The following is a 14,005-nucleotide window of genomic DNA, read 5'->3' as shown; positions in this document are numbered from 1 at the left end:
AGAGAGGTGGCCGTTGCCAGAAATTCCGCAAGGTAAATAATAATTAAAATAATAATAATCATCATCATCATCATAATAAGAAAGAGGAAAAAGTTCGAATCACCGGCTTGAAACCACGAAACACCCCAACTTCGAGCCGCGAGCCACCAAACAACAACCAGCAACTACGAACCACAGACTAACCACAAACGATGGCTACCTAAACTACGAACTATGGATTAAAGACTACGGAATCAAGCTATTGTCATCTTATCACTGCCAGTGGACTAAGAACTTTGAACAACAGACAGTTGGCAGGCAGTTGCTTGCTTGTCAAGTGCTAAGTTCTTGACTGATGGAAAGAAATAATAACTTGTCGTTACTATTATCTTCATCATCATCATCATTTTTATTTCATTACCATCATTATTTCCAATATCACTACTCTATTGAAAACGTGCAGCTGATAACCAAACAATTCTCCAGAAGTGTCAACAACCACAGACACGTCCGAAACGAGGTTTAATTTGAACAAAAGATTCATACATTAGAGTACAACAAAGGCCGGTCAGAACTGAAATTTGACAATTTTTCGAATAATTTCAATTCAGTTTTGACAATTGCTTTCAAACTATTTCTATGTAAAACTTAAAACGTTTGCAACAAAAAGTATGGATTCAGATTTGAAATTAGTTTTACATAGCCGCCATTTGTGAAAACAGGCTTGGAAAAGTCCCATTAAAAAATAAATAGTCTATTGTAAAATGTTGTCGAGTTCAAGTCGAAAATTTAAATGATGGAAGTGTTTTCAAACATTATGGCAATTTACATACACCTGCTCTTTTTCCAATGTTCAATGTTTACAGAGAACCTGTGAGTCTTCCTAATAAGATCAAATAACTGGGTCTTTTTGATGGATATTAGCATACGTCATTTGTTCACAAAATTTAAGAGAACAAATAGGCATGCCATTTCTATAATATCGTTGATTCTCGAAAAAGATCGAAGAAAAAGGAAAAGATTGTAGCACAAGAAAATATTGGCGATGCACCACAGCCGACAAAGTCGAGAGAAGAACAGGGACAGAGGCTACCCAAACAAAGGACACACTGACGTTAATGGGTGTAACTTTGTAAACTTGGAATAAACTGAAAATCTAAATAACGTCTCTAGAAAAAGAGGCCTTCTGTCCTTGCATGTTAAAAGCTTTAGGAAACTTCTAAATGCCACTTGAAATTTCCCCCTGGCAATTCTGCAGTTCCGGTTCGAGCAATTGAAAGCCTACGATTGTTGTCCGAATAGAAATGTTAATAGGGAGGACTGTAATGAATAATTTTAATAGTAAAGTAAGAGGAGGAAGCAGTAAAAGCACACACGAAATTATATAAAGGCATTATTCATGAAGATAGAAGATAGATTAAAGCAGAAACAGAATTTGCGCTACCTACAGCATCCGCATCATCTCGGGTAATCACTAAGCACTTCACGGCTTTCAGTCAATGTATACATACACCTGTACTTTATCAATAATGCATTGTGCTTACTATAAGGCTTTAACCGTATATTTGTTTCAAAGGAATAATCACGGAGATTAATCTCAGCAATTCGTGTCATACTGGAAAGTTCTGTTTGCCGGGTGGCGGCGTTTATGTTCTCATCATATGAGCGAGTCAGTCAAGTGTAATATTCTTTAAATGTGAGTAAGAGGGCAACCCCAACTCGTTAAGAAGCTTCAAGAACTTCTCGCTTTCTTTTCAGCCTCTGAAAACCACATACTCCACGCTGGGAAAAACGGTAAATAACAAGACGGAAATTATTCTACCGTTTGACTACTGAGTATTTCATTAGGTCATTAAGTAACAGCTTACACTGCAGTTTCGACAAAATCGAACGTGAAATTGCTGAAAGAAACAGGATAATGAATGTGTGAAACTCGCAAGTAAGCTTAAATCTTAACCACTGCTTATCCATGATATTTAGCCACACTTATTTACATAATTAGTGATTTTGCGATTTGAATGGACTCTTGTTTTGTTTCTTGCGGTAGATAAGAAAAAAACAAAAACTAAAAAAAAAACAAAACAAAAAAAAAAAAAGAGAACTTAAGCTGGATGAAGTCCTTAAAGCACTAATCGAGCAAACAAGCGAACTTAAAAATATTGTAATTTTATTATTTCTGCAGTACACCTGACCGACAAGAAACAGGAGAGGTTCCACAGAAAATCGTTCAAATTAGATTGATTGAGGCAAGGAAGAAATAAGTGATTAACATCACTAGAGATGACATATAACGACAATTTCTCTCCGCTACTAATCTTCTTTTTGTTATTTTACGGCACCGTTTTCATTGTTTCACTTGTGGGTAACATATGGGTTTTGGTGACATGTTATCGGAACTTAAAAAGAAATCAGTTTCCTTTAATGTGGTGCGTGGCCAACTTAGCATCTGCGGATCTTCTATTTACTTGTTTAACTCCTTTCAACGCCATTAGTGTTATGTGGCGATGGGTCGGCGGCAACATGCAAACTTCAAGGATTTCTCATCGAAACGAGTTATAGTTCTTCAATCACAACCCTTGTAGTTATAAGTTACCTTATACTCAAAGCTGTAACAGATCCCTTCAATTCTAGGAGTGGAAGATTCTCGAGTAGAGAATATATGAAACTAGTTACCATCTGGTGTATTTGCCTGGTCATCTGCTTACCAATAGCACATATTTACAGAGTCGAACCCAACGAGGATGGCAAACTTGTGTGTGCCAACACAACATGGGGGAGCACTGGAAGGCAAATATACTACACTGTGCATGCAATAGTTTTCTTCGTTATTCCATTGACATATATGATTGTCACGCAACGAAAAATTTCTCGTTCTCTTCGAGCGAACATTGTTCCAATGCGCAACTCGCATATCATGAAATCAAACCAAAGACAAAAGAGAGTTGCTAAGACACTTGCAGCTCTATCTCTTGCTTTTTTTATGTGTTGGTCTTCATTTATGATTCTTAGAACGCTGATGTACTTTAACCTGGCTTCCCACGGCCTGGGTTGGAGAGCGGCTCAACTTATGGTATTTCTCAATACGGCGCTCGATCCTTTATTATACGGCTATTATGGGGGAAATTTTAAGTCTAAAGTGCGCAGCATTCTGCGATGCAATTACCAGAACAGGTTGAACTGCGCCGATTCCATCGCTTTGACAGCGTCTCACTCTGGCCACTCACTAGGTATTCGAGAGGCACATGCCACAGCCTCGAAAGACTGAACATGACACAAAAATTACCTTTAAGTTAAAGAAAATCGTTATCATCGATAAGACTTAACTTTTAAAAGAATACATTTAATGAAATACTTACCTGTAGGTGTACCTGCATTTAAAGTAATTGAAATTGAAAATGGTTTAAAATGAAAAGTGGAAAAAATTCAAGCAAATTAGAACGAATGGCAAATTTATGTCTTTCATCGATGTCTTTGTAAAGGGAGAAGTAAAATGAAACAGACCGGTATTTGCGTTTTTGAAAAAAAGAGTTAATGATAAATGTTTGTTTTAATCACTAAATTCCCTTAACCTTATGTGACCACGGCGGCAAGGATTAACCCCTTCATAGCATGTATTATATCAAACAGAAGGTAAAAAAAAGTTTTCAGGCTGTTTTTAGCATTTAAAAACGAACAACGGACATAAGAGCAGAAGTGTGTGTGCGTGCGTGCGTGTGTGTGAGTGGGGAAGGGGGGTTTTCATACAATGTAAGATTAAATTGAAAAAAGAAAATCATCATCTAGCCTTTGGGGTAAAAATATACCAGTATACTAATGGTATTTGGTATAATTTTATGAAATAAATTCAATACGACCTTAGATTTTCGCGGAAGGCACTTTTTAACTGCCATGTGTACTCGATGAATATGTTGTGGAAAAAGCAAGCGAGAAAGACAGGATGAGTTTCCACAGCTACCCCTCTGAAAATTAGTGAACCGATTCCAGTTTAGCGAGTCTCAGCAGGTGAACACGTCAAACTCCATGAAAAAGGATAATCGTTCATACGTTATTCAGGTTCAGATGAAATGATAAAGTACATTTTGATACAAATCACAGTTTGGCATCAGCCAAATTTATAACAACTAGAGGCATAAACTTATCCACGACAAAATTTTCAGTCTTACAAGGTACTTGCGGCTTGAACTTCGTCAGGGAAAAAATACAAACGTGCATATTGACATGCGTGGCTAATAGTATTTCGGAAACTTAAACTCTCTTTTTAACAGTTTTTTGTCGCAGTTTTCGAGTTTTAATCAATTTTTGAATCGAAGTTTCGACCACACTCGATACTTTCCCGCTATTAGCCCAGATGAAAGCGATTTTGTAATCAATTTTCACTGTTCTTTTCCCCCAGCATAAAATCTGTGTTTTACATCAATCACCATGTTCAGTTACCGTGTCTCCAATTTTCAAAGAATTTTTTACTTCCTCGGTTACCAGGGCGAACTCCTGCGAGGATGGTCGCGATATCTTGCCAAATCTGTCTATGACTCTCTCTCTTTCGCAATCCCTTCTAACCTTGCGCACTCATCGACAGGGGGTGGGGGGGGGGGGGGGAAGACAAACAAGAATAACTGACCTGTCCCTTAAGAGAAAGATAGAGGGCGTTCAAAAGAGGCGGCCGTTGCTGGAAATTCTGCCAGAAAAGTAAAACTACGAGTTTGTGAACTACGAACCATGGAACATTGCCCACGAGCCGTGAACAGCCGGCAACCACGAATCACGAACCACAGACTATGGACCACAAACTGTAGCTGTACAACCTACTAAACACAAACCTCGGACAATCTATACCTGACACTACGGACTAAGAGATATCGGACTTCAAGTTGCGGTCTTCTGACCACAGACCACATACTTCGGGACATGGAACACAGACTACAAACCTCGGACTCCGAACTACGATTGTAAATGAGCCCTTGTAGTCAATCTGAAAGGACACACGAAGATGTACATGATTACTTGTATGTGAACTTTTCTTCCCTCTCAAAAAGCTCTTTCCTGAGTCTGTTTCACGACATACTTCAATGACAAACAGTAAACGATAATACAATACTGAGGTGCAATCTAGCATCAGCAAGACATTGGCTAAATAGTGTTTCACAAACGACCCAATATTATTCTGCCCTGATTCAACTCGTTTATTTTTAATTTTTTACCCATTGACTTTATGTTTTGACATAAAACTTTGTAACTTTAAAATTGTATATTGTAAGGACCACACAAACAGAGAGATTTTAGGTTTCATTTCTTACTCCTTAATAAATTAATCATATATTATTCGTTAATACCCACTGGTGATTCAATATTTTAACTCCAGTGCTCACAATAATGCATTTGACGAAATATGACAGGTCGTGCATATTAACTTTTTTTTTTCTGCGTATCTGCATAAGCTGTTAAATTAATCCATTAACCACAAGCACTCGCAGAGGCTTTTGGAATGACATAAAAGCCAAAGGTCAGAGGTGGAAGATTGAGGGGTTCGTCTCCCGGCACACTTTTCGGCGCGAGGTCTGGGAGCGTGCGGTCATCCACTAGTTTGAGAACTTTACCGTTAAGCTTGACGGTCCTGTTTCAAAAGTAAGCATCGTTGTATTTGTTTGTTTGTTTGTTTTTGCTTTTTCTTTGAGTCTTAACAGGAAAATAATCAGAAACATTCTTTTTGTTGTTGTCTTTTTTAGGATAAAAGAGAACCGACACAAAAATAAAATACTTTCTGGGACGAAAACGTTACAGTGATATACTGGTCTGAATCAGTCGAAGCATTTGAGAGAAAGTTCTCAAACAGCAGCACTTGTAATTAAGGGGAGAAAGATGTCAATTGATCTTTTATCAATTCAATGGCATGATTCGAAATTCCTACTCTTTGTTGGGCTATGTATCGTGTTTTGTTCATGGACATGGCGGGAAGGTGGTCGAACAACAAGGCATCGAGCGAGGAGCAAAGAAGAAATCTTAACCTCCTTCGAGAAATTCAGCCTGAGGCTTGCAGATTCCGTGCTCCGATACTCTACCACTGTGCCACAGACAACTCAGTGGTGAGATATTGTCATTACTGAGTTCATCTAGTGTGTGTCACGTGTTCTGTATACTGCTTTGCTTTACAGCAGCATATGACACCTGACTATAACTTGAACATCAACTGGTGTGTTGACGTCTGTCTCTCATAAGGTACCATTTCATATCGCATTTCAAAGCACAGGTGAGTAACTAAGTAACTTTCTTATCAACCATTTCATTAATTTATGCCATGGATGAGAGGACTGAGTTTCAGCAAGTTAATTCTAACATGATTTTACTTACTTTGTCAATAGGTCGCCGTTCTCAGGAGTAAGAAGATATACGTCGACATCTTTTCCTTTAAGTTCACCGTTGAGTTTCAGGACGACTGGCGTATCCAAGAGGACATTGAGAGCAAGAAGCGTGACAGAACCCAATGGATACTGACTGCGCAAAAAGAAAATTCACAAACTTAGTCACCAAGCCAAGCAAAATAAATTAATAATAGTATACATATAAGGCTGAATTACGCACGCATTTTTCTACTTGTGATTTACTGGGGGACAGACACATAGATGCAAGAATCTCCTCTGCAGCGAGGTCACCATGGTAACCAAGCCACAGCCTTGCTCCAGGCACCTGTTGACACAACACTGGAATGAAAGCAAACCCAAAATTAGCGAGGGAGGGAGGAGAAATAAAGCAAGCAAAGGACCAAAGCTAGCCATGAAAAAGCACATAGCATTGCCCTACAAACCCATCGTGGACTTCATACATCCCATCAGTGAAATCGCTACATTGGCTTGGTTTTATTTTCAATTAAGTGTCAAAGGTTTTCTGAGATTTCTCTTGTTTTGCTTTGCTTTGGTTTGCTGTGTGGCTGGTTTCAAAAAAGTCGCACCACAATCTCAACCAATCAGATTCATGCTAAAAAAATCGTATTTTGTGGCTTGCTTTTCCTATAGTATGCGTGTTCTAAATTTAGATCTCATTAGCCGCTTGCAATATCATCCCTAAATCTGATTGGCCGTTTTGTTTACGCTGGTTTTAGTTCCATGACACTCAATCGTAATTTGTTCTGATCTTCGCTTGTTTAAATTGCACTTCGTCTCAAACTATTATTAATGTAAGGCAAACGAAACCTTGAAATACCTGCTTGAGCAATGGGCGTACACTCGAACCTTTCGTTTCTCTTCTGTCTGACCACTCACGTCCAGCACCTTCTCTCCAACAAGACGTTTGTGTAAAAGAGAGAGCCAGTAGTCCTAAAGACAAGAAAAATTAAAACTTAATGCGAGTTCCCTTTGTTCATATCATACAATCACAAGCCAGAGGGAAGTGGAATAGTAGAGGAGAGAATAAGAGAAGGGAGTAGACGAGAAAAGATAAGGCAAAACGAGACCACAGGCGGCCCAAGCTCATGTCTCGAGAAAAAGCCAACCATTAACTCATTAGAGCGGCGGGAATTACCAAAAACCACAGCAGACACAAAAGATGAGAGTAAGTGCTATTGATTTTACGTGTAAAATGTTCATATTTCGAAATGTTTATCGTCGTAAATCGACCATATTTCGTTCCCTATAATTTTCCTTATAACGTGTTCAAATTCTCAACGTAACTTAACACAGAGTCACACAACGCGTGACACTTTCATGATTAATCGTTTGCTTTTTCTCGAGACGTGAGCTCGGGCCGTCTGTGACGAGACCAGAAACGAGACGACAGTGACTTCCCAGGCACAGAACCGCCTGTTTATAAAAAAGATAAGCACTGAATAAGTCAGTAAAGCGGGCAGATGAGCGAAGTCAGCAAGTGGATTTAATCAGAACTTTTTCAATGTATCGATGCTACCTCTATTTTTTGGTTAAATTTGCTCCATTAAATCATCGACACGTATGCTGCACTAAATTTTATCACTCGGTGAACTCAATTCACGTTGAGCTTATTGTCGTTCGTAAACGCGGATGAAAATGTGGCAAAACGATGTTATGTTTATTTTTTCTTCAAAATCCTCTGTTGCCATGGAATAAACCTATTAAGGCTAAACTCCAGCCTTCGTGGAATTTTCTGTCGGCAAGCAAGCAAGGAAAGCTGCTGCGGAAAATAAACAAACAGGTACTTTTGAGCCTTGCCATATCGTATTCATACTAGGAACATACCGGATTTGGATCCAGATCGTCATCTAATAAAGAGTAGTTTCCTTTAACAAACGTCTGTCGCACAACAACCTCATGTTTAAACCGAGCTGCCAGACCTAGCTTGTCTAGCCACCTTGAAAACAAAGACAAAGAAATCATGTTCCATCAAACGACAACACAGGAAAACAAACTACATAAGAAAAAATAACCTTTCTCGACCAGGGAATTGCCCAAACATGATTTTGGTATGAATCTTTTAGGGGGAAGGTCATCAAAAAAAATTAATCGTTCAAGATACATGTAGGATGGTCTATACGGCTTGCTAAATTGAAAAGTTTGTTTGAATTGAAATCTTACCCCTCTACCTTAACTCAGAGATAAACAGTGCGTAATAAATAACAGTTACTAACCTCGTCAACTCTGTCCATACTGTGAGTTTCGGAACCTCGTTTCTTCCGCTTGGATTTATAGCCCTCGCGCGAAGCGCGAGGGCTATAATGGAATCCGAGAGGAAAAAATTCAGTCCGTAACTTACAACACGGACCTCGAACTCGGTAAGTAAGAGACATATGGAGTAAAGGGACAGGTGACCTGCACGATAGCCACAAGTTATCTCGAAAATGAATATATATTTAGTATAATTGCAGCGATTATTATAGAGATGCGCGCGCTCCGATTGGTCGAGGATTACGCCATATCTCGCTATAATCACCTCCCGCGAGGAAAAAAGCCTTGTCTTGTATTTTGTTAAAGTTGAGCTGGAAGTGATTAACGCGATGGAACAACTATAGTTCTAAGGAACAAAAATAATGCTACTAAAGTTGGCATAATACTTTTCAATAAAAGAAAAAACGAGGTTTTGCTTAATAAATTAACTAACCTGGTAAATTATAGTGGAAACTGGCTGCTTATCTCGATATGAGTGATCAAAACAACAGTGACAAGGTGGTATCAACAAACAAATGAATTTATAACAGAATTCAAGGGCACCTGAGCAATTATACTAAGACAATTATTCACCTCAGGCTAAGTGAATATTATACACTTAATGTATGATCCCAAGGGAAACAGTTAGTTTTCTTTTCCCGAGAGTCAAGAGGTTTCTTCAGGACTCAAGGGAAAACAAAACCGACTAGTTTCCCGAGGGACTATACATTAAGTGCTTTGTTATATACTTAGACTTTCCCTTAAACAATCATATGCTGCTGTATTCGGCGCACAGGTAACAACTGCGCATTTGTATCACGGTCAGGATACATTTGACTTTGATCAGGGGCACGTGATCAACAATCAACCAATCACAGTGCTTGTTTTGTTGAGTGAAAGTCTATGTATATAACAATGTGGAATAATCCCCTTGACTTTGTCTTGAGGATTATTCAACAATATTCACCTCACCTCCAAATAGTAAGGTCATAGGAATAAAGTAAATGATTGCAAACCCAAAGAAATAACCAACTTTATAACAATTTTTACAGCCAATCAAAATGAACAACTTACATAAATCCAGCCACATATCTGTCTGACAATCCACTTGCTCCTCCTCCATATGCACTGCTAGTTTCACCAAGCCACCGAGAAAATCCTGATTTTATTCCATCCAGTATCGAATTGGCTTCACTCACTTCATGCAAAAAGTAATCCAGGACCTCTGGATTGTAAAAGTCTTTCTCAGAGCATGTTCTTCCATTGACATAATACCTGTAACAGAAACACAGAGAGTTTATTTTCAGCATTAGTGTTGGCAAAGCCCATGAAACAAGTTAACATACATACTATGCACTGAGAAATAGAAATTGATAATAATAAGTAATAAAATCATAACAGATTGCTGTGTGACTGCCAAGCACAGGGGCTAGTTGAGGATCCTTGTTGCAATTTTGTTTGTGTTTTTGTTTGTAGAAAGAGAAGATTGTGAAAAATGTTCCACTTTCAAATCTTCTCCTGGAAACTGATTCCCCAGCCTTAGAAGCTGAAAAACAGGTATGAAGATCAAAGTCTGAATCCAGGAGTAAAGAAAATATAGCTGTATTGAAGCCCTTCTGCTCATTTCTGTGGCTCTACTGCCTTCTCTCTCATAAAATATACACAAAACCATTTGTCTTTTTTGACAAGGATTACTGAAATTTGCTAGTACAATGTTTACAGTACAATACTCAGTCTACTAACAACACTTCTGTTCAAATGGTACTTATGTGTCCATCAATTCACATTTTAGCCTACCGAATTGCTTTAAAGGAAAATCAGTGCTTTTGGTATCCATTGTGTCCAGCCAGCCTCAGAACTAAACACCAGCCCCATGCCTGGTCAATCCCCCTAACACTATCAGATCACTGAAAAGAAAAACCATATGCATGGTGGGGGTGGGGTGGGGACAGAGACCCCTCAACATTAACTTTCCCATATTTTTCACTCTATTTACCCTAACTCAGCACTGCACACTCATTGCCTACCTACCATCAACCCTTTGAGCACTTAGTTTGACTCCTAAGAGCATCTAACTTCTCCTTTCAATATCACAACTGAATCACTCATGAAGGTTGAGAGAGTAAAGAAGCTTTCAATTTTTTGCTTGTTATTGCTTTATTTTGTTTCATTGGGCAGAAGAGAAGGGGAATCTCATTGGTGACAAAATATAATACTGTCATACAACCCTAAATAGAATAAATGGAAATTACTTACTGATGCCAGGTAACTGCATCTATGACATCCTTGGCATGGGTAAAAAAGCTAAAATTTTGAGAGATGCATTGTTACACTTCAAACAAAAGCCTCCATTTACATTAAAATGCAATAAATCACTGGCAATAAAAGTAAATTTATTTACAGTGCTGAATTTATTTAAGCAAACATGAGCTTTTTCAAAGTGCAAGTTGTTCTCATAACAGTAGTGGAGTTATATTTTTGCAATGCATACAGCTGAGTGCAACTGTACCTCCTCAAAAAGCTTCCTGTTTTTTCAGATGTTACTGTTGCCATGTCAGGTCCAACTAAGTAGTTACCAAACTGAGGACTGCCCTCAAGTATTGCTCTTAAAGTGTGAAAGTCTTCAGCAAGTTCCTCTGAGGAAATGGACCTACCAAACCTCCAAAAAAGGTCAGGCTCTAGTAATAAAAATAAACTCTATTATGTTTGTACTGTTTAATATTGACTGCAGTGATTACCTCTCCAAATAGATGCCACTTTTTGAGTGATTTAATATGCGTGTTACATCAGGACCAACAAGAAAGTTGCCAAACCCAGGATTGCTTTTAAGTATTTCTCTGAGTGTGGTAAAGTCTGCTGTCAATTCTTCAGGTGAAATAGACTTGTTAAATTTCTTAAACAAGTTTGGCTCTGAGGAAGAAAAGCATGCATATAAAAAAGCCACTTTGAAGGTTTGATTATAGTCAAAGACACCCACATGCTTAAGGTATATGACTTGTACTAATGAGTATTTTGTGGCATTTAGATCTGATTAGATTACATTTTAATAATTACATTGATTCAGCCAACTAAATCTCATTTGCTACAACTGACACTAACAAAAATAATGAATATCTATTAATCATAAATATTCCATACCATTCCCAAGCTCCCATCCAAAGTGATATCCATGATCTGCAACATATTGCATGATTTCTTTTGCATTGCTTGCATTCCAAGATCCATCTTTTCCCCTTAAAAACACATTCAAGCCAAACATGACGTCCCAGTCAGCTTTTGATGACAAAAGGTGTATCTTGTCCAAATCTGCATGTGAGATTGTAAAATTGCTAAAATTTTGGAACGTCTGGAAGTCTTTTGAGTCATCATAGATTAAGAAATCTTCTGAAGTTCCTCCAACCCGGAGAAATGCTGGAGAGAGACCTTTAGCAAGCGTATACAGCTTCTCCGAGGTAAAGTTTACGTACGGTGACCAGTGATGCCTCAAGATACCAGAGTCAATGGCAACGGAGAGAAACTTTTCGTTCACAGTGAACACAGCGCGATCCAAATTTATCGAGACATTGTGCTCTACCGCTTTCCTACCAAAAACAGTGAACTGGGATTTGGCTGAAAGCAAATACACACTCAGTATTAACACAACCACAACTAAACTTGATCTCGCCGAGAAGACAGGTGAAGCCATGCCTACGAATTCAAGCGAACGTTTGACAATGTCTGCGAGGTCTTCTTGATCTTTTGGATTATGTTGTCTCTCTGTTTAGTTCAATTTTCGAGGAACGCCTCCAGGTAGTCACAAATCGAAATATAAGCTTTCCCGTGACAAACCTCGTGACTCCATATTTCTCTGGCACACATCATTTTCGCCAGGCGTTCAACTTGAAATGGAGGCTCTCCCCAGTTGGCCCTCCGTCTTGACGGAATCACCAAATATTTACTCCGGACTCTGGACTTTAGAACACGGAATTCAGAGCAATGCACACAGATTTTTCCTAAAAACTACGATTTACGAACTCAGCAATACAAACTAAGAATCAGGAACTTTGAAATTCTTTATTTGAATCCCACCCTCTTTGCTAGTGAAAATAATTTTACCGTGACCACTTTCCAAGATCATGAAAGACAGTGACTTCCTTTCTAACGACTCGTACAAATAATCACTCTAAGTTTAATTTGCGGTATTCGTTTTTTGAGAGGCAAAATATTTGACGCTTCCCTGTCGAATTAGCTTTTCCCTTCCCCCTCCCCAGTAAAACCGTTTCACCCTTACACGATCTATCAACTTCGTTATATCTCATTGCATGCACTAAGGGCCCCTACTTGAGTTTAATTTGATACTTTGCTAAAAGAGGGTGGTAATTAACTGGAACCAGTAGTCCATTACTGTAATGGGCTCCTGGTGGAACTGATATCTAATTCTTGTGGATTGATATGTCTGGGAGTTTCAAAACTCTGGTCTCCGATGGAAGTGATGAAAAATGCTTTCTTTTTCTTGTCAAAATGATCAATACTTACGATTCCTATAAATGTAACCTTTAGATTACAGTGTGTCTTTGTATTTGATAGGGAAGGTACAGACCCTCGAATGCCAAATATAGAAATTATCATTTATGATGGATTTGGCGGAAAGAACCGAGATGGCTCTTGCAAATGAAGCCACAAACGACATCAACTGGCGCGAATCAGATTATGCAAAAGACGGAAGCAGTACGTTTAAGATAATTCCAGTTTTCGACTACTCAGCTAGATTAAAAAACAAACCAAAACAAAACAAAAATTCTAGCGACTCACATTAAAAGATCAATGAGCAGCCCGACAAAAATCTGTATGGTCTGCAGATAATATCTGTTTCCCACACTGAACTCGATTATTTCTCTCAAATATCTTTCATCAGGTAGATAACGATGTTATTATAGGGCTTTGGGTTATGATGAAAGAATGGTAAATGATTGAAAAGCTCGATAACGCAGTCAACAAGCAGTTGGCCTAATTGCACACTGGAGAATTATGAAGAGGGCGATCAAATATATCATGAGGCAGAATGCCAGTAATTGTCTGTTAGGGACCCGTTTTTCTTTCTTGGCTGGGGGGGGGGGGGTGGTGGGGAGGGGGCAAGGAGGATTTTAAAGGATCACATGGTTTTCCGGAAGAACGGAGGAATATCAGTCGTCACTGACAGAGTACTGAGGGGACTACAGAAAATTGACTGCCTATGAGTGGGGTGAGTAGGGATCATTAGAATAATACAGAGCCATATGGGAGTATCAGGTTTATTTACTCTGTCACACCCAAAATCATCCGGCCCCCCAACCCCCCCCCCCCCCCTCGTGATAAATAATGAGTGGTGGCTTCCTGAACTGGCTGGTCATAGTAAAGTGTAATAACAAAGATCTCAAGGGAGGTAAAGGGACGAAATGTTA

The 14,005-nt window shown here is 38.8% G+C and overlaps 1 protein-coding gene and 1 pseudogene across 3 annotated transcripts; one reads left to right on the top strand and one right to left on the bottom strand.

Annotated features, from left to right (window-relative positions):
- The first annotated feature begins 2,259 nt into the window (after window positions 1-2,259).
- LOC131789317 (galanin receptor 2a-like) lies at window positions 2,260-3,539 on the top strand (annotated as a pseudogene).
- A 1,787-nt stretch (window positions 3,540-5,326) lies between these two features.
- Window positions 5,327-12,452, bottom strand: LOC131789316 (heparanase). Of its 3 annotated transcripts, XM_059106411.2 has the most exons (9): window positions 11,724-12,452; window positions 11,324-11,495; window positions 11,095-11,235; window positions 10,842-10,889; window positions 9,660-9,860; window positions 8,181-8,292; window positions 7,174-7,286; window positions 6,325-6,468; window positions 5,327-5,590 (listed from the first exon to the last, which is right to left on the bottom strand). In XM_059106411.2, exons 1-9 carry the CDS (start codon window positions 12,268-12,270, stop codon window positions 5,431-5,433), a joined length of 1,638 nt encoding a protein of 545 aa, XP_058962394.2. In that variant the 5' UTR covers window positions 12,271-12,452; the 3' UTR covers window positions 5,327-5,430. The 3 variants fall into 3 exon arrangements, with proteins under 3 accessions (XP_058962394.2, XP_058962395.2, XP_058962396.1); XM_059106412.2 differs by lacking the exon at window positions 11,095-11,235; XM_059106413.2 differs by lacking the exon at window positions 11,324-11,495 and having other exon boundaries at window positions 11,095-11,263.
- Window positions 12,453-14,005: the final 1,553 nt, after the last annotated feature.

This window comes from Pocillopora verrucosa, chromosome 1, assembly GCF_036669915.1.
Source record: "Pocillopora verrucosa isolate sample1 chromosome 1, ASM3666991v2, whole genome shotgun sequence".
Taxonomy (NCBI): domain Eukaryota; kingdom Metazoa; phylum Cnidaria; class Anthozoa; order Scleractinia; family Pocilloporidae; genus Pocillopora; species Pocillopora verrucosa.
Note: the sequence above shows the minus strand (reverse complement) of the source record. Positions and strands in the feature narration are given on the sequence as shown.